We start from the raw sequence: 21,389 nt of genomic DNA, 5'->3' as shown, positions 1-21,389 counted from the left end.
ATTTGTCCATTGCTAAATAGCTCAATTTATCAATTAACTCATCCTTGAAGTGTCATCTGTGGCAACATATGCACGTTCTGTTGGATAAATTATTGAATTTTCCAACAGAAATCGCAACAGACATGTCATATGTGGCAACATATGTATATCCTAAATCGTCACCTAAATCAACATGTAATGTAACAGATCATTTTAGAATACTCCACTAAAACACACTCTACTCACTCTCACTCATTATAAAAAGGTTAATTAGGGTTCCCTTAATTCACAAAAAAGCACTCATTTTTTATTTTCTTTCCTTTATTCTTTCTCCTCTCCTCCTCTCACACTCAAATTTCCCTGAGAAGATGTTACCACCTAGGATAAATTTAAGTCTCTGCATGCTCTTGTTGGGGGTGATCAACGTAAATACAATGCTCTCAGTTAATATGATGTCTTCTTCAAGTGTGTTCTCAATGCATGGGTGATGGTCGTTGTTTGGTTTTGTTGAATCTTGTCTAATGGAGGGTAGCTTCATCATTTGGTAAGTCTTCTTACTTTATATATAACATCATGTCTGGTCTGGTAACGGCGTGTATGGGGTAGCTAACTATGGTTGTTTGTTTTTTCTGTAGGTGGTCTTGTGACAGAGTGCATGGGTAGCTCTGATCCACCACCCTTCAAGAAATAATGGTGATGCCCCTCCAGGTTTAATCGCTCAATGTTGACTCCAGATCCTCCAGTCAAGTCCTTTTTTGCTGGCTGAAGTAGTATTATAGGGCAAGAGCATTTTAGATGTAAATTTAGTTATTTTTGTTGGCGTTAATGCCTTGTAAATATGGATATATTGCCTAGCCAAGCCTTGCATGTCACTATATCAATTTTGAATCAATGGGCTAGAGCGTTTCAGATGTAAATTTTGTTGTTTTTTTTGGCGTTAATGCCGTAAATATGGATATGTAGCATAGCCTAGCCTTGTATGTTACTACGTCAGCTATCAATGACATATTTATGTTTATGTTTAATGTTTCCCAAGTTATGTTCTTGAATTCCTCTCTATTAATGGTGATACTACTTGCGTGTACACATAATTGACATATGTTGCAACAGCTTAAAACGTAAGTACTTTATAAAAGTCATAGGCAAGCCCAACCTCTAAAACTGGCCCAATCGGCCCATTATTTCATTTCTAAAAGGGATATATATATAAATTAGGGTTTTCATTTTCTTCCTCGCTGCTTCAGTTTCTCTCCTCTTTACGTTTTCTCTCTCTCTCTATCTTCGCATGGATCTCGAATCTCTGGAGTGCATGGGATATAATGATGTTATTTATTTCATCAGTCTTTTCTGTTCTTTGTTTTTTAACACGCAACTAATTTGATTTGTCTTTGGTTAAACCAAATCTCAGCACTGTCATGTATTGTCAAATCAATGAAATCATTAATTTTGCAATATAGTGGTTGGGTAAGAATGAGTTCTTTAAATATAGATTAGTACTTTAGATCTAATGAATGAGTTTTGTTTGTTTTTGTTACTTTTGATATAATGTCAAATGCAATATTGAATCGAATTTGTAATGATGAAAATGATCCCATGTTAGGTGTGAAAATCTGTTGCAAACATAGAGACTTACTTTCAATGCAAACTTCATGGTTGAAGGACAATCCATGTCAAAGATTTTGGTCTTGTCCATGCTATCGTGTATGTACATTTCTACATCTTAGTCTAGAGACTTCTCTTTATTTATTTATTTTTTTTTTAATTTAAATTTCTCTGTGGTGTGTATTTTAGGAGAATGCATGCAACTTCTTTAGATGATGGGATTGTGAGGATATTGATATACAATCCAAGTTCGTTATTCTGAGATTGGCGAACAGAATTAAGGAGTTGGAAATTGATGATGAAAGTCATATTAAAAGAAGTAACAAATGGGTGATGGAGAAGAAGAAGACCAAATGTTGTAACAACTGGAAGCTAATCTTCGTGTTTTTTGTTGTGGTTTTTTTTCTATTTTTAAGCATTACCAAGAAGAATACTGTGGAGGATGGAAAATTCTTATGTAGTTGTGTACAACCATTAAAATTATGATAGTTGTGGAAATAAATAAACGTAGTTTTGCACTCCTGTTCCAACATTTTTACTTGTTCTTAACATAACATATGAGTCAAATGTCGCAACATATGAGTCAAATGTTGCTACATATCACCCATCTTTAGTAATATGTGACTCAAATGTTGCTACAGATGACCCATGTTTTCTACATATGAGACATATGTTGCTACAAATGACTTATATGTTGCTACAGATGACTTATATGTTGCTACAAATGAGTCAAATGTTGCTACATATCACCCTTATGTAGCAACGTTTGACCCTGTGACTCAAATTTTGCTACAGATGACCCATGTGTTGCTACAAATGCCTCAAATGTTGTAACATATCACCCTTATGTAGCAACGTTTGACCATTTGAGGCATATGTTGCTATAGATGACCCATATGTTGCTACAAATGACTTATCTGTTACTACATATCACCCTTACGTAACAATATTTGATTAAGTACTTGCTCTCGATATAACATCACATACTATGTACTTGCTCTCAATACCAGATAACCTAACATAAGTGATAAAATAAAACATTGTCATTAATTACAAACACATTGTCAATGCTCCAAGCTCCTAGATACTATCGCAGCAACCCAAATCCATTGCATTCGACCAACTGTATTGTCACACAACAGGGTTTGGGGAGGTTGAATTGTTGTCATGGTAATCAAATGCTCAATAAATGCAAGCGAATATGACCTGCACGCGGCTTTGGTATCATTTGTTACCATGGGTTCCAATCAACCTTCAAATTCTCATGGTTCATTAAGGAACTTATCTGGCAAATGCTTCATTATTCCACTTTGCTTCAATAATTTTGGCAGCAACTCGAACACAGGTTGTATGAATGTCAAAAACTTGGCATGTTCCATACCCATCAGTTGGCAGTCATAAACATCCAAGCGACCCTCGTGCAAGAGGATCTCAAGAGTCACAAAATGAGTTTTGTTCAGGTTCATGACTGCAAAAATCCTTTTTGCACCAATCCAATCCATGCCTCCAGGATATGGTCTAATGCCCCTGACATAGTTAATCATATCTTCATCCCATTCAAACTCATTAATTAATTGTGTAAAGCTTCTGCCACCAACTGTTGTTGCCTCCTTGCTCATTTTGTCATATCTTTGTTTGAAGTTGGAATAGAAGTTGAGATCTAGGATTCTATCTGTGGAATCATAGTACTCAGGGTATCTCACATGCCTCTCCCGTATGAGGCTAAGAATTTCATCAATATACTGAAATAAAAAATAATATTAAAAGTAAAGAAGAGTAATCATTGAAAAGATAAAACAAATGAACATTATAAATTGAAGGTACTAGCAGAGAAAAATTACTCAATCTTCCCACCAAATTTTCATGCTTGTCATGGTCCTGAAATCTTCTCCACTAAAAACATGCATGCCGTATTGTGCACGGAGTTCCTTTCCTCTCATCAGTTCCACCAGTTTGTTCTTTTGAGCTATAGGCACATGCTTATAAAGATTCACTTGCTTGAGCTCCAACACTTTCTCTCTTACTCCATTGGCAATTCTCCAAATATCTTCTTCTTCAAATTTTGTATTGCCTTGATAAAAGATTTTTTTTTCTCCTCTTTGCCTGTGGAGTATATGGATGTCGAACATTCTTTGATGGAATGACCTTGACCCCTCTCTTGTTTTTAAATTCATTCACAGCCTGACTCAATGTTTGAAGATACATGATAAAATCTTCATCTTGTTTCTTGCACTTCTCACATAGAAAACCAGAGCATCTTCTACAAGAGGTAGCCTCTTAGTATTGTCCAACAACACCAGTACCATCACCAACACCAATATCACCACCAACATCAATACTAGCATCAGCATCAATACCACCACACACATCAACCCTATCAAAACAACTAATTCATTATCAACTTTGTCTCTTTTGATGGTTGTTGCTCCAACCAATTCCATTTTAACTCTATCCACAACAGGATCAAATAAGGTTTCAACTAACCCTAGAGTAATTAGATATGACATTTGCAATTCCTTTTCTATTGGGACAAGCCATGGGTGCACAACCTAAAATTATAAAAATAAGTCATCTATAGGAATACTTGGGTGAGATGTTGTAACAATTTGGGGTCATATGTTGCTACAGAAAGAGTCATATGTTGCAACATATGGCCATCTATAGCAACATTTGTGTCACATGTTGCTGCAGATGCCCCATATGTAGCAATATATGCATTATCTGTAGCAATATTTGGGTCACATGTTGTTACAGATGGGTCAAATGTTACTACAGATGATGCATCTGTTGCGACATATGGGGCATCTGCAGTAACAGATGACCCATCTGTAGCAACATATGCCTCATATGTAGCAACAATTGATACATATGAGAATGTCAAATTTGTAATTAACAACTTCAACTTACTGCATCATGAGGAGGGTTAAAAAGATCTGGAGGATTTTTGACATTTTTTGCTCTCAACCATCTCAATATCCTTGGAGATGAAATCTCTTCTTCTGCAGTTACTTGATGGGTCAAATGAGGAATGACTTCAAATGCCCAAGCCTATAAAAAAGGAAAACATGTCACAAATCAAATGTTGAATTATTCAATAAAATATAAAAAGATTAAGAACATTTATGTTTACCATGAAAGCCCATGGAAAGCCAAATAATTTATTGGTCTTTGGAGATAAAGGTTTCAACAAGTATTGACATTTAATTCAAAGTTGTCATAACCCCAAGGATAGTTGTTGAAAGCCTCAATATCCTCAGATAAATTCACCCATTTAAGGGATATGTAGGTGTTGACATCTTTGGCCAAAAGTACATTATGTACAAATCAAAGTAAGCACAATGACTCCTTGTGCTTCTTTGATGTATCCTCGTCATTCAAAAAATTTATTAAATCGGGATTTTTGAAGCTTGTGCCAACAAGGGACACCAAGTCCTGTTCCTCAGTTGACTGTCTTGTTTCTTCTTTTTCTTCTTTCTTTCATCTCCGTGGTTGTTTTTTGACCATGAATTCAGGGATTGGCTCAGAATGAGGATGACATTTTAACCTTGAAACTATGGCAAACTCTCTTCTTCCAAAGAAGAGTGGTATGCCACAATAATTAATCAAAATCTCATCCTTCTTTTCAGGTTCATAGACCATGGTCATTTGAAAACAAGCATTATTATTCTCTGGCAAATCAAGAAAATGACCAAAACAACTATTCCTAAAAAAATCTTCCAAACCCTTCTCCTTGAGCATGATCCTGAAGGAGTCGAAAGTTTTTCCCATGGCTGACCTCATAATGCTATCACCAGTAGCATTAGGCTGGAAATGCACAAGGAAATTGTGTGCATTGACTGTTTTGATCTCATCATATTCAACTTCATTTTTTTCTTCTTCTTCTTTCTCAACATCTTTATTTTTTCCTTTATCTTCCTCAACTTTTTCTTTTTTTTCTTCTTCTTCCTCAACCTAATTCTCTTTTTTATCTTCTTCTTCCTCAACCTCTTCTTTTTTATCTTCTTCTTCCTCAACTTCTTTTTTTTTCTCTTCTTCTTCCTGAACTTCTTTTTTTTTCTCTTCTTCAACTTCATTATTTTCTTCTTCTCTTCTTTCTTCATCTACAAAACCTTCATGGAGAATTGGTAGATCTTCTTCAGAAACTCATGGTTCTACTTGAGAAGAAGCTCATGTCTCTACTTGAGAAGATAAAATTGCTTCAGATGCAAGTTCTTCTAAAAGAGTGGAACTGGAATTTTCATTCTGCTTCTTCCTACTAGTCCTAGGCTTCTTCTGGATCTTTGTGTCAGTTGTTTCGGTTTGAAATATAGTTTTTCTTTTGACAGGCATTATATTTGTATCTACAACCACAAAAATCAAATATTTATTAACAAAAATAACAACAACCAAACACAAACACAACAACACAACACACAACAGCACACAAGCAACAAAACATCAAACAAATACCACAAATGAAGCAACCAACAAACCACAAAACCCTAAACCCTAAACCCTAACCAAAACCAACTACAAATTGAAACTTTTTGAAAACAAATAATATTTCAAAAGGAATAACAACCAACCAAACCAAACCAACCATCCTATAAACAAATAAGCGATAAACCACTAAAAAGGTCCTGATTTAATACCTGTAAAAGTATTTCAAAACCCTAATTAAATTATACCTGAGAATATCGACGATAATGAAGAGGGCAACAATGACTTCTTGTATAAAATATCGCAACAAATTACACTTATGTGGTAGAAAATATCACAACAAATTACTGGATCTGTGAAGAGGAAAAATGGAGAAACAATAAGAGCTGAGAGATAAAGGAAGAAGGAATAGGAAACAAGTTTTTGGAATATGAATCGTCCTTTTATGGAGGAGAGAGGGAAAAAGGACAATACTGTGTTCTGCCTTTTGAATTTTTTTTGAATTTTGACAGTATAATGACAATTCAAAGTGAGATATGTTGCCACATATGACCTTCATGTTGGGGCCCATGTATATAATTATGTGATTTTTTTACCACAAATGTTACATATGTTGCCATATATGACCTTCCTGTTGAGGCACATGCAGATAATTCTGTATATGTTGCCACAAACACCATATTTCTTCCTTTCCATCATAATTGACATTTGTTCCAAAAAAATAAAAATAATAATAATAATCATTAAAATTAATATTATCAGCAAAAATGAACACTTCACCAATTGTTTTTTACAACTTATCAACAAAAAGGTAATTCACAATGGTATACATAACCATAAATCTAATCAATGGTGGTAACCACAATATTTTCATCTAACTTTGCTTTTTTAGGTCTAGACCTCCGTGGGTCTTTATTTTTACTAACATAGCCACTCAAAGCCTTTAAAATCCCATAATTCCATAGGAGTGAAGCATATCTCATGCGAAGGGTTTCAGAAATAATTCCATAAGATGGTACTTGTAGTCCATCACTCAAAAACTTAGCATATGCAGCAGCAAAAAGTCCACAATCTCTGCATGGTATATCATCAATTAGAAAATCACTACAAAAGGAACCCCAATTACCAACAAAAAAAATCGTTGGTAAATTGATCAAATTGGTTGACAAATTGAGTTACCAACCAAATGCCAACTTATATTAATCTGTTGCTAAAAGGCTCATCGGTAAATATTACCAACCGATTTTAATTTGTTGGTAAACTTACCAACCAAAAATCAGTTGGTAAACACCCAAAGATGTTGTTACAAAATTTTGAAACATGGCCTTGAAATTTCCGTTGGTAAATTCACCAACTATTTTTTGGTTAGTATATCGTTAATACCTTTACTAATGAATTGAAAAAGAGTTAGTAAATTTTTTTCTTCATTGTTCGATTCCGTTGGTAATACGTTGGTAATTATAGTAACAAATGTTTGATAGTAAACTTTTTCAGATACATTGGTAATTGGTTGACAATTTTAGTAACAGAAAATTTATGTTGGTAATTTACCAATAAATTTTAAGTACTTTTTTTTTTGGTTTTCCATCCGGTGTCCGGAACCCACATTGGAGTCTGACTAAATTTAGATTCACGTCGGGAAGTCCCACATTGGGGGGTAAAGCGCTCCCTAACAAAGGCGACTCCGTACCCAACGGGAATCAAACCCGAGACCACTGCGCTCCCTAACAAAGGAGGCTCCGTACCCAAGGGGAATCGAACCCGAGACCACTGTGCTCCCTAACAAAGGCGACTCCGTACCCAAGGGGTATCGAACCCGAGACCTTTTGGTTAAGGGTGAAGGAGTACTTACCACTCCACCACAACCCTTGTTAGTTATAAATTTTAAATATGTTAGTATGATTATTTGTTTTTCTAATAAATTTACTAATTGATAGTTAGTTTGTTGGTAATGTATCATTCAAGTTCAATGTTACGTTAGTAATTGATTGAAAATATGTTCAAAATATTATTAACTGAATGATTATCCAATAGTAAAATATTTATTAATTTATTGCATTTAAAAATCTAAGAGCACGAATATAAATCCAAAAATATTAATATCAATTTTATAAATCATATTTGAATGAAACAATGCAAAATCTATGATAACAAGTTAAATTAATCTCAATATGACACATATCATTACATCAAAAAAAGTAATTTGAACACGTTTACCAAAAATATTGACCAAATCTAAATTTTGGCCAAAAGTTAAAATGCCTAATAGCACGAACTGAAAATGGAAGCCTCAATACCTGAACCAATCATCCTATTAGATATAAAAATGACCTTCCAAAGCTAATTGCACTAACCGAATTCTCATCAGAGCACGTTTATAAAAAATGTTAAGTAGAGTCAAATTTTGGCCGAAAGTTAAAAGTTAAAACGCCTAACGGTACAAACTGAATATGAAAACCTCAAAATGCAAACCAACTATCCTATAAGACGAAAAATGGCCTTCTAGAGCTAACCGCGCTGACGAAATTCAAATTTGAGCTTGTATCCCAAAAAAATTGACCTAGTTCAAATTTTAGCCAAAAGTTAAAAGTTAAAACACTTAACGACACAAACTGAAAATAAAAGTCTCAAAACCCGAACCAACCATCCTATGAGACCAAAACTAAACTTATATGGCTAATCGCGGTGACAATTTCAATTCGAGCACGATTACCAAAAATATTGACTAAAGTGAAATTTTGGCCAAAACTTAAAAGTTAAAATGCCTAACTACACAAACTAAAAATAGAAGCCTCAAAACCCGAACACTCTATCTTATCACATCAAAAATGACCTTTCGCATCTAACTGCATTGACAAAATTCTCATCTGAGCACGTTTACCAAAGTTAAATTTTGGCCAAAATTTATAAGTTAAAACACCTAACGGCACACACTAAAAATGAAAGCCTCAAAACCCGAACCAACCATCCTATCAGATAAAAAATGACCTTTGGAGTTAATTACGCTGACGAAATTCTCATCTGAGCACGTTCACAAAAATATTGACCAAAACATAATATTTAATACCCTAACGGCACAAACAAAAAATGAAAGCCTCAAAACTTGAACCAACCTTCCTGTTAGATAAAGAATGACCTTTCGAAGCTAATGACACTGACAGAGTTCTAATCTGAGCACGTTTACCAAAAATATTGATCAAAGTCATGTTTTGGCTAAAATTTAAAAGTTAAAACGCCTAACGACACAAACTGAATATGAAAGCCTCAACACTAGACGCTGATTTACAAAAAAAATTAACTTCAATTGGTAAATTTGCCAACTATTCAAATATAAGTTAGTAATTAATAATTTACCAATAAATTTATCACAATTGGTAATAGTTACTATTCAACGAAACATTCATATGTAATATTACCAACTAATAATTAATATGTTGGTAAATTTTACCAATGGATTAATGATCGGTTGGTATATTACCAATTATTTTAATGATGTTAGTAATTTACTAACTACAATCTTTATTCGTCGGCAAAATTTCCAACTAATTGGATATTGGTTGGCAAGTTTACCAACAAATTACATTTCGTTACTAATTTATCAACACATTTATATTTGGTTGGTAAATTTAGCAACACAATCTTGCCGTTGGTAAATGTTTGGTTAGTAATTCATTGGTAATATGTTAATAAATTATATAAATAATTTTTTGTCATATTTACCAACCGATATATACTTCGTTGGTAATATTACCAACAAAAGGTGTGCGTTAGTAATATTTCAGTAGGTAATCCATTGATAGAATGTTGCTAAATTTGGCGCCATTTTTTCTCGCCGTATTTACCAACTAAAATACTTAGTTAGTAAGATATTGGTTGGTAATCTGTTAGAATTTCGTTGTTAAGTTTTAAAATATAATTCAATTAGAAATATGTTGGTAATTTGTTAGTAGAATACTAACCAACTTAAGTTGTTAGTAAAATCTGTTGGCAATTTGGGGTTTTTTTGTAGTGAATATAATAAACCTAATAACATCACATTTCGATAGTGGTAAGACAAAAAAATAATGTGATACTTACAGACTACTGCTTGCTTGTTGGGCAATACCAATAACATGTATGACTTCGAATGAGAGAGATTTGTTCTTTCCTTGGTAAGTTTCAAGAACTGGCCAGTTGGTTCGCTCTTTTTGCTCAAAAAACCCGCTGGATTCAAGGTACTTTGGCAACATTGTAGACAACTTTTGAATCTCGGAGCACAATTTTCTGTTAGTCCTAGATGAGGACATTGAATCATACACCTTTATGCACCATTCCTTCAATGCAACAACTGCCAAGACCCAATGAAACTCCCCATTATAATTTACAGGGACATAAACATATCTGTGAGGTGCGCAGTCTAGCAGGTATACCGAACCCTTTGATAATGCCAACAATTTTATTCTCATATTCAGGAACAACACTGGCTTTGTCAATGTATGTTTTGAAAAAAACAATTAGTAGTGGTATATCGATATTTAGAATGAATATGTTGCTTTGACTTCTTCCGCAAATAGTATAAAAATGACATCCACATGCTGCACAGATACATCAACAAGTGTTTTTCCGTATCAATTTATTTGTATGTATTCATATCTTAATCAAAACATAAAAGTGGGCATGGATTTACCTCATCAGTCCAACACCTATTGGGCTGAGACATTACGTAGAACCAACCCTTCTTCTTTGGAGATGCAACTACAAAATCCAGTTGTTTGAACTCAAGATTCGAGTAATTAGCTAAGTAGTAATCGTCCTTGTCTGTTCTGCAATTGTGTAATCATTATAAATAATTATTTAGTGGATAACAATAAGAAATACTAATAATAGTTTAACGACTTTACTTTTTTGCATGATGCTTGTAAAGACCCTCGTTTATCCATTGTGAGAAGGATGAAATTAGTTCAGTTGGACCCTCGTCGTCAATGTTAAAACCTTCAAATGGATATTGTTGCTTCACATCACAACTGACGACTTCAACTTTCTTGTCCTTCTTTTTCACTTTCTCCTTCTCCTTCTCCTGCTCCTTCTCATTCTCCTTCTCCTCCTCCTCCTCCTCCTTTTGCTTCACCTACTCTTTCTCCTTCACCTTCTCCTTCTCCTTCTCCTCATCCTCCTCCTCCTTCTCCTTCTCCTTCTCCTCCTCCTCCTCCTCCTCCTTCTCCTTCTCCTCCTCCTTCTCCTTCTCCTCCTCCTCCTCCTCCTTCTCCTTGCCTTTTGGGGTTGAGTGTGATACTGGAGCAGTAGTCATTGATTTTTTTTTCTCTTCCTAATTATAGATAGTGATTGGGAATAGATTCTTTCAACCTTCTACACTTCAAAGGCTGTGAAATCTTCTTGGATGTATGGACATCATTATTATAAGTGATTTTCTTAAAAATATCAGTGAGTTCTTTACACACGACTAATAAAATAATCATGTTGTTGCTCACACTCTTTGCATAGACAAAAAGAACATTTGATGTTAGAAGAGGAAGCAACACCAATAAAAGATTGAGTTGTTGTCATGGATGAAACTTCTTGTATCATTTGATCTACAAGGTAAATAAAAAAAGGTTAAGAGTTTACAATTGATTATAAAATAATAATGGGTAGCAATTTATACTTATGTTGACACAGATGGACATTCTGTTGCCACAGATGTACATTCATGTGCCACAGATGAATCTTTTGTTACTACAGATAACCATTTTGTTGCCCTAACACATAGGTTATATGTTCCAACATATGACAACTATGTTGGAATATATACCAACATATCACTAAAATGTAGCAACATACAACACATCTTTCAACAAATGAAATATATGTTGGACAACTGAACAAGACTATATTTCTAAAATCATATGAACAAAATAGTCACAGAAAGAACAACAAAAGCAACAATAACAACCTTTCACTGAATGTTAACAATACATATACATTTCCTCAAAATTAGGGCTTTTTTGGGTTTGTTAATTTTCTTTCAAAAACTGTAAATAATAGGTACCATTACACCATATTCAATTTTCTCATCTATAGAACGATTTACTGTTCATTAACCCAAGAAAAAAACTCAGTATTGTTCGAAATTTGTAAAATCTTTCAAAAATATGACTTAACCATTTTAAGTCGAACACAATCTTCAGTTCAGAAAGAGGAGAGAGTCACGGCCGGAGATGAGGAGGAAGATAAGATAATGAAGGAGAATTTTTTTTTTGATAGTCGGATTTTCAGATTTCCTAAGGAAGAAGAAGAAGAGAAGAGAAAATGTTGGGAGAAGAAGAAAAGAAAGATTTATTTTCTTTTACTTTTTTTTTAAATGGTTTGGATAGAATTATAAAAGTTGAAAAATGAAGTGTTTTTTTGTATTTTATAAAAGATTAGAAACTTTTGAAAATATTAATTTGGTCCCAGATTTACTTAATTACATTTTAAAGTGGATTTCACCCTTTCTTGGTAAAAGTGTCACAAAAAACAAAACCCAAACTTAATTGACACCTTTCATTTAATTTTTTCGGGCTTGATGGGTTGAGATCCATGGAGCTCACGGCTATCTAATCGACCAATTTCTGAAAGACCAAGTCAATGATCGAACTGACCAATATGGAGGGTCTTTAGAGAACTGTTGTTGATTTGCACTTGAAATAATTGAAGCGGTTGTAAATGAGATAGGAGCTGACAGAGTTTGAATAAGGCTTTCCCCATTTGCTGACTACAAGGATTCAGGAGACTCAAATCCAAGTGCTTTGGGACTTTACATGGCTGAATCCTTGAATAAGTATGGCATTGCATATTGCCACATGGTTGAGCCAAGAATGAAAACACCCTTGCAAAAAGTTGAATGTCTTGACAGCCTTGTACCCATGAGGAAGGCATTTAGAGGTACTTTTATTGTAGCTGGTGATTACGATAGAGAGGATGGAAACAAAGTTGTGGATGAAGGCCGAGCTGGTCTCGTTGCATATGGATGTATGTTCATTGCTAGTCCAGATTTACCAAGGAGATTTGAGCTCGATGCACCTCTCAATAAGTATAGCAGGGAAGCATTTTATACTTCTGATCCTAATGTTGGCTATATTGACTATCCATATCTATAAAATATGGTATGATGATGCTGAGGAAGCATTATATTGGATACCTTCTTTTGATGTACAAAGATATGGGTTTGTCTGCTACTTCATATGTCTTCACAAATAAAGTGATCTATATTACTATTAATAAAGATCACCTGGGTCTTCCTCAACAAGGAAAGGAATCTTAGATATAATAATTTTGAAATATTTGAAGTTGCATCTCATTTTGTATCTTGAAGTGTCAAGAGGATGTTAAGAAAATATTGTTGAAGAGGAAAATAGTTTAATAAATTATTTGAATCTCAACCTATATATGTACTTCCTCCTTCAGTTTTTTACTCGTCCGACATTTCACTTTCTTTTAAAAAATAAAATAAATGAAGTATATATTTTATTATAATATCTATGACTATTAGTATTTCAAAAAAAGGTTTTGCGAAATGATTTGAGAAATTAGTCGTTAATGTTGAGAGAAAATAGGAAAAAAAGATTGTCTTTCTCTTGACATGCTAAAATTAACTAGTTCAAAGCTAAGCAACAATAAAAACAAGGCATAACATATAAATGTGTTCTTCAACTTTGTCTCATCTTGCATCTATGCCCTTCAATTTTTGGTGAGCACAAGTCAACACTTAAATTTGTATGGAGTTGAACAAGTAGACACACACATCCTACTTGGCATCCTACGTGTATTATTTCATGTAGGACGTGTGTGTTTATTTATTCAACTTAATATTATATCATATACAGTGGCGTAGCCAGAAATTTCACGAAGGGTGTCCAAGAATCACATAGGTAAATAAAAATAATTTAACGAATGGGTGCACCAAAATTTTGTAAATCAAACTACGTAACAAATTAATGATTAATTTTCTTAATTAAAAATATACCAATTTTTTTAAAAAAATCAAACTACATAATATTTAGCTTTTATTTATGTTTATTTAATAGGAAGTGAATAGACAAAAAAAAGAAGAGAAAATTTAGTTTAGAATGAAATCCCTTTTATGCTTCAAGATTTCACAAACTTCTGATAATGACTAACAACGAGACATGAAAAATAAAAAGTAGAATTAAACGAGTTTTATTAAAAAATAATTATATGAAGCATTTAGCACGAGTTTTATTAAAAGAAATTTTATATAAAGCTTTTATCACTTTAGTGACTTTATAGAAAAAAAAAAGATTTACTTACTAACTTTAAACTAAATAATTACTTTTGAACTTTATTTAATCTAGTATACGTACCCGCGCTTTGCGCGAATATTTTAAAATGAATAATTTTGTTTAAATTAAAAATAACTAATACAAATTATCCGACGAAGCATATTATGTGTAATTATAGTTATCTTGAAATACAAATATTTTAAAATTTTAAATTTCAAATAAAAAATTATATCATATATTTTAAAATCGCAATTTTAAACTTAAACTAATATTGTGAATAGTCTTAAATTTGCTAAATAACTTATAATTGTGATATTGTTCTGGGTAGAATTTAAGGCTTTCTAAATATAGATAAATATTGTTTATCCTAAATTCAAAATTTTAAGTTTTATTTCTCGTAAAATTACTTTTCAAAATTTTGATTTTCCTTTTAACAATTTGTTTCGAAATGAAAAGTTAGTGGGAGGTTTTAAACCGTTTTTATTTTTAAATTGTGATGGTCAATAATAATTTATTTCGATTAAGAATTAAATTTAAAATAAAAACTATTTAGTTGGATAATCACTTTTTTTGTACGTTCAATTTAAATACTCCTATTTTATTTTATTTTAAATGAAATCTTTTACAATTTTTTTAGAAATTGAAGGTAGGGTAATGGAATATATATATATATATATATATATATATATATATATATGTGATAAATATACAACGTTTAATAGTTATTTGAAATTAGTACAGAACATAAAAACTTACAACTTACAATAAGATTTTAATGCTTTTTTTAATTTAAGTTATCAAATAAAAATAAATGTGAAAAGTGTAAATTCTCATAAAATAATGACTTTGAATTTCCTAGCTAACTCAACAAAAGATGAAACCATGTTGTTAATTTCAAATAAGGACACCTTCTAACCATATCAAACACAATTTTATACAACTTAAGATGTTGATTTAAATTTATAGTGTTAGAGACTTTCAAATTTCATAAAATTTAAAAAATCAAGTTTAAATTAGAGTCATTCAATTTCTATCTGCACAATGATAATTACAGAAGTATACATAGTTCTCCATTGAGTGCATATATGAGAGTGTTTCTCGCCGATCTGATAGAATTTTCAATAAATCTACCAAATAGAAGTAGATTCCATAGAAAGATACCCATACTTATTCTTTCATGATCATTATCTAAACCTATTCAAACTTGACATCGATCACATACAAATTGCTAATTGCTACCTAAATCATCTGCATACTACCACCATTATATATGTATTACTCATCACTTCAAACACCGAAGATTAATTGTCATAAACCAATGTAATATAAAAAAATAACAGGAAAAGCAAAAAATGTTATCATGCTCAAGTGGTTGAATAAATATAAGAGAATAGGAAATTCTGAAATTAGTAGATTCTTAAAATGATGTAAGTGATAGAGCTAAGACTAGTTCTTTCTATTTAATTACTATGTTATGCGGTTGGTTTTTTTCTAGGGATAAGATAAGATTAGTTTCTTATCTTTTTAAATTTAAATTTTTAATTAGTTATCGAAATTTTTAAAACGTATGTTTGGATATTAATTTAGATAACTACCATTTTTTAAAAATAAATTAAAAAAGGAGACCTCAGAAGTAGTTAAATTGTTTTTTATTTATTATTTAAAACAATATCTTTTATTAGTGTTTACAGTTTTTATTTTTATTTTCAGATGTTAAATTCATAAATTCTGCATATTAATTTATATGCAGATTATTTCGTTTTAAAAAAAAAAATTGCGAACGTGGGAGATTCTTTTTTCTTTCTTTTTAAACAGTTTTTTTTTAAAAAAAATTCTTCCTATATTATATAATACAAATATTAAAGAAAACATGATAGTAATTCTTGCTTTTAGAAATCTTTTTCAATTTTTAGATGTAATTGTTTGCAACAAATTTTAAACATATGAAAAATAAATAAATCACACAAATAAAATCTGAAGAAACATAACTTTATTGATAAATATGCGCCTACAATTTTGTTCCTCCCTTGATTCTACTCTCCTAAGAATTATCCATGATCCGAGGGCCGTTAATGACGTATTTCTCGAACGATGATTTAGATTTGACCTCTATATGAATATTTCATGACTTTTGTGGAATATTCGAGATCTTCTTGATTTTTAAAAATACCCAAGAGTTTATGAGATATTTTGAGATGCCTTTTAAGAGAATTAGTACCCTTTATATAGGCATAAACTAGGGTTTAGGGTTGAGTAGCCTCCAAGAATCCTAATTTAAGTTGAACACAATTTGCAAAGTCCCAACTCGAATTGAACAGACATCTTGTAGTGTCCCACAAAATTCCAATGTCTACAAATGCCCCCTGCTTCAAGGCTTGTCGGAGTGTAGACTTGATGAAACTCAAAGACGAGGCTTAAAGTACTCATTCTTCCACCTTTGCAGCTTCATATTTTCAGATTTGATTTAAGAGAGAAGAGATGAAGGCAGATTTGGTCCCACTGGGCGTGCCAATTTGTTTGCAACAAATTTTAAACATATGGAAAATAAATAAATCACACAAATAAAATCTGAAGAAAGAAAACTTTATTGATAAATATGCGGGTACAATTATGTTCTCCCTTGATCTACTTTCCTAAGATTCCTAAGATTTATCCATGATTCGAGGGCTGTCAGTGACGTATTTCTCGAACTAGGATGATTTAGATTTGACCTCTATATGAATATTCCATGACTTTTGTGGAATATTCGAGAGCTTCTTGATCTTTAAAAATATCCAAAAGTTTATGAGATATTTTGAAATGCCCTTTAAGAGAATTTAGTACCCTTTATATAGGCATAAACTAGAGTTTAGGGTTGAGTAACCTCCAAGAATCCTAATTTGAGTTGAACACAATTTGTAGAGTCCCAACTCGAATTGCACACATCTTGTAGAGTTCCACAAAATTTCAATGTCTACCGTAATAATTGAGTACTTTAATTAGTATAAAATCAATTTTTAAAATTGTAAGTAGTTTAGAAAATTATAATTAGCTTTAAATTATTTGTGAGCTTATAATTTATTTTTATATTTGTTTAATTTTGATTTTTTAATTACAATAATTTAAATTATAGAGTTTTTAAAAGGAAGAAGAAAATTCTTAATAAGTTAACTATATTTTAGGAATCCACTATTGCCTCTTTCCGTAATTCAATTCCATTCTTTTTTTTCTTTTTATTAATTTCAATCTTCCCTCTATTTTTTTAAATTTAAAACCTTTTTTATTTTTCTTTAGTTTCAATATTTTCTCTTTTTCTAATGTAAGAATTATTTCTATTGTTTTTTTTTTGCGCAGACATGTAGCTCTTGCACTTCTCCTATACATAAGGTAGAAGATTATTATTATTATTGATAGAAGATTATTATTATTATTTTTATTATTATTATTATTTATTATTATTATTATATTTATTATTATTATTATTATTATTACTATTATTATTACTATTATTATTACTATTATTATTACTATTATTATTATTTATTATTATTATTATTATTTATATTATTATTATTCTTATTTATTATTTCTTATTATTAATAATATTAATATTATAACTTCCCAAAAAGAAGTCCTATTTTTTAGAACTGTTTAGCTTTAAACTCATTAAAAAATATTTATTTATTATTTAATACCATTATATGTAATTAATTTAGAGTCCTAAACGTCTTATTATAAAAAAAGCAACTTTCACATATAGCAAACATAAAAATCATATTTGTATGTTATTGCTATAATTTGCATAATTGCGCTCCATAGAAAAATTTATGTTTGCTATGGAACTTTTGATTTGTATAATTCGCTAGATACATCCAATTTTATACAAATTGTTCAGTTTTGTATAAATTCATTTATACATTGTAATTTGTATAATAAAATCTGTAATTGTATAATTATAAGTGTATGGGAAGAAAATATATGTATTTGTATTTGTTTATACACTTTTCTCTCGCTTTATACAAACACAAACACATTATATACATTTGTATACTGAATGAGTAATTGTATATCGAAAATGACTAATTGTATATCGAACCAGATGGCCAAAAATGGGATGTTTGCTGCAAATTGCAAATAAAATAAACTATGACTATATAATTTAATTTGAATTAATTGTTCGCTATTTCATACGATTTTTCCTTATAAAAAAGAGTCCTAAACGTCTTTTGTAATTGTTTGATTTTTTATTTTTTAAAAATTAATTTGTGTTCTTATCTTTCAGTTTATGGCTTTCTTATCTTATCTTTTGTAATTACGTGGGTTGGTTATTTATTTTGAAAAAGTCACATTTAATTAGTGGCCATTTTAATTTTTATTATTATCAATAAGAGTTAAATTATTTAATTTTTATTTATAGAAAATGATTGATTCACAACCGTTTTGATTTTCTTTTTCAATTTATTATTTTTTAAAAATTTATTATTTGAATGATTTTTCCAGATCAATTAGTGGCCATTTTTTATTTTTATTTATATTAATAAGAGTTAAAACTCGACGAGCCCATGGACTACATGGCGAATCGCCGACCAGGTCGGCGATCATGACTTTGTCCACCGTTTGGACCCCCACATTAACTGGAGGTTCTATAAAACTCGGCGAGGTAACTGCCCACTCCGCGTGTCACCGAGTGGGTCGGCGAGCAAAACTAATGTCGCTGAACGGTCGAGAACTGGACGGTTTTAAAGGCCAAAGGTTTAAACTTTCAAACTCTTTCACATTCCCTCACTTTTTAACTTTCCGAAATCACACCCGCACTATATTTTCCTATATGTTTGCATTATTACTGCTTGGTAGTCGTCGATCGTGTGTTCGGAGTTGGATATCTTTGCCGCTTAGCATTTCAACTTATTTAATCGACATTAAATGTTGGTTTTCTAAACCCTGAACTCGTATTTAGCAATTTTACTCATTTGCAATTTTGTTGATCTGAGTGAAGTGTGCTGGGCCTCTTTTTTTTACCAGGCACTAATGCCCCGAAAAAATGGAGCGACTGCGTAGACATGACTTCTCTTTACCTCCCTCTCTGTCATTTCGATTGATGTTTTAGTACTTTATTGCATTTGAGGAAAAAATTCTTTTTATTTGTGGTGGGGTGAGGTATTTCCATACCTACCTCTTGTGTTGATGATATTTTTTGTATATATTGTGTTTGGTATATATTCCATATTCCATTGTGTGTGAATATGGAATCATTCTTTGTGTGAGGGCATTTGAGCACCTTTGTTGAGCTTGAACTAGCATTTGAAGCAAGTATAGTGAACTAGAGAATCTTTGATAATGGTGAGTCACAACTTGAGTCTTTGAGTACACAATTGATCATTGTATGAGTAAGTTGAATCTTGTTGTGTGCATTCATGGTTGAGTCTAGTGTAGCACTGTTTGAGACATCCTTTTTGAACTGCTGAACTTGAGTTTTACTTGAGGACAAGCAAAAGTTTAAGTTGGGGGTGTTGATGAGTTCGAGATTTGTACTCATTTAGGGCTTTGTTTATAATGATTTAGTGTCCTCAAATGCTTATTTTGTGATAATAATTGATGTAAAATCCTTGATTTCCAGGTATTTGGATTGAGGAGCAAAGCAAGGACACTAATTTGCAAAAAGGAACAAAGCGAGCTGAAAGAAGGAAGAAAAGAGAGCCTGGTGATCGCCAGGTCCATTTGGCGAGTCACCGAGTGGTCATTTGACCGCCTAAGGTTCCAGTGTGCCAAGCCCTGAAGGAGAAAATTGAGTTGGTGAAGGAAAAGAGCAGTGGGTGGATCACCGAGTGATTCCGCGATGCAGAGTTAGAACGCCCAAAGTTACAGACCTGGAGGATGCTGAAGGCCAAGGCAAAAAGGTAATGGAATTGACCAAATGGTGGATCACCGAATTGATCGGCGAACCCGACTTACTGCGCCGAATAGCCCTTCGCAGCATTTTTTTGGCGACTATAAATACCTTTCTGAACATTTAGTTAGCATCTTGGATCCTTTAATCTATATTTTATCATACTTTCAAGTTTGAACTCTGAGTATTGAGACAAAATTTTCCTTAGCTTTGAAGAATTGAAGTTTTTCACTTTTGAGAAATTGGAAGTGAGTCTTTGAGATTCTTCAATTTGGATCTTTGTAAAGACGAAATCAATGTTACCTAGTTGATGGAAACTCAATTTGGTAACGATTTTTATCATTTTATGATGTCTAGCTAAAACCCCAATTCTTGGGGTGTGATTAAGTGATTATGGGCTGAGTTAGTTTATGGGTATTGCTAATTGTTAGTTTAAATGCTGCTTAGAAGTGATTTCAATCAGTAATTGTCGTTTAAATTAAAGAATTGTAGTTGCAAATGCAATTCTACCTTCGTATTTTTGGCTTGCTCGAGAGAGGTTTTAAAACCAAGATTATTGGTTGATGGACTGTAGGTATTGGGTTGTCATGGGTTCAGCTCGAGAGAGTGAATCCTAAACCCTTTTCCACACATTCAGCTCGAGAGTGAATAGACTAAGGCGTAGGCTGTTCTTAGTTTGCATGCTTGTTGATGTTCGAGAGTAATTGACTTGATTCGTGGTAAATTGTTCGAGAGAAAGTGTACCTCCTCTATAGTCTAGTTTATTCACTAATATTCAGCTATTTCCTAACATTTGCAATTAAACATTTGTCTACATTAGCCTATAATCGAATCACATCCCATTAAACCATCTCATTATTGTTATTCTGTATTATTTACTGCTATTGTAGTTGATAATTAAAATCAAAACCCCCTGTTATTTGACATTCGTGTCACCCCCTGATTTGAATTATGTTTTTATTCGATAATGTCCACTCCTATGACTGATTTGAGCATATTCGTACTTTCCTATTGAATCTTAAACACGTACCACTCCCTGTGGGATTCAACCCCAACACATTTAGTTGGGTTATATACTGACTAACAATCGTTGACGGTTAGAATTGGATGAAGTGTCTTTGAAATGTTATTAATCACATACCGGCACAACATCAAAACATGGAAAACTGGGTGAATAACTGAGAATGCTAGGGTAAAGCTAACTCATAGGCCACATCACCAACTGTCCTCAAAATCTCAAAAGGCCTAATGTACCTGGGGTTAAG

At 32.2% G+C, this 21,389-nt stretch overlaps 1 protein-coding gene and 2 pseudogenes across 1 annotated transcript; 1 reads left to right on the top strand and 2 right to left on the bottom strand.

The window, feature by feature from the left end:
* Positions 1-6,842: 6,842 nt before the first annotated feature.
* LOC125809409 (uncharacterized) lies at positions 6,843-10,445 on the bottom strand. Its single transcript, XM_049489056.1, has 2 exons — positions 10,078-10,445; positions 6,843-7,074 (listed from the first exon to the last, which is right to left on the bottom strand). The coding sequence occupies exons 1-2, from the start codon at positions 10,443-10,445 to the stop codon at positions 6,843-6,845; spliced, it is 600 nt and encodes a 199-aa protein (XP_049345013.1).
* A 188-nt stretch (positions 10,446-10,633) lies between these two features.
* Positions 10,634-15,523, bottom strand: LOC125809408 (uncharacterized; annotated as a pseudogene).
* Positions 12,543-13,115, top strand: LOC125809485 (12-oxophytodienoate reductase 1-like; annotated as a pseudogene).
* Positions 15,524-21,389: the final 5,866 nt, after the last annotated feature.

Source organism: Solanum verrucosum, unplaced genomic scaffold (assembly GCF_900185275.1).
Source record: "Solanum verrucosum unplaced genomic scaffold, falcon-dt-bn FXZP01000062.1, whole genome shotgun sequence".
In the NCBI taxonomy this organism is placed as follows: Eukaryota; Viridiplantae; Streptophyta; class Magnoliopsida; order Solanales; family Solanaceae; genus Solanum; species Solanum verrucosum.
Note: the sequence above shows the minus strand (reverse complement) of the source record. Positions and strands in the feature narration are given on the sequence as shown.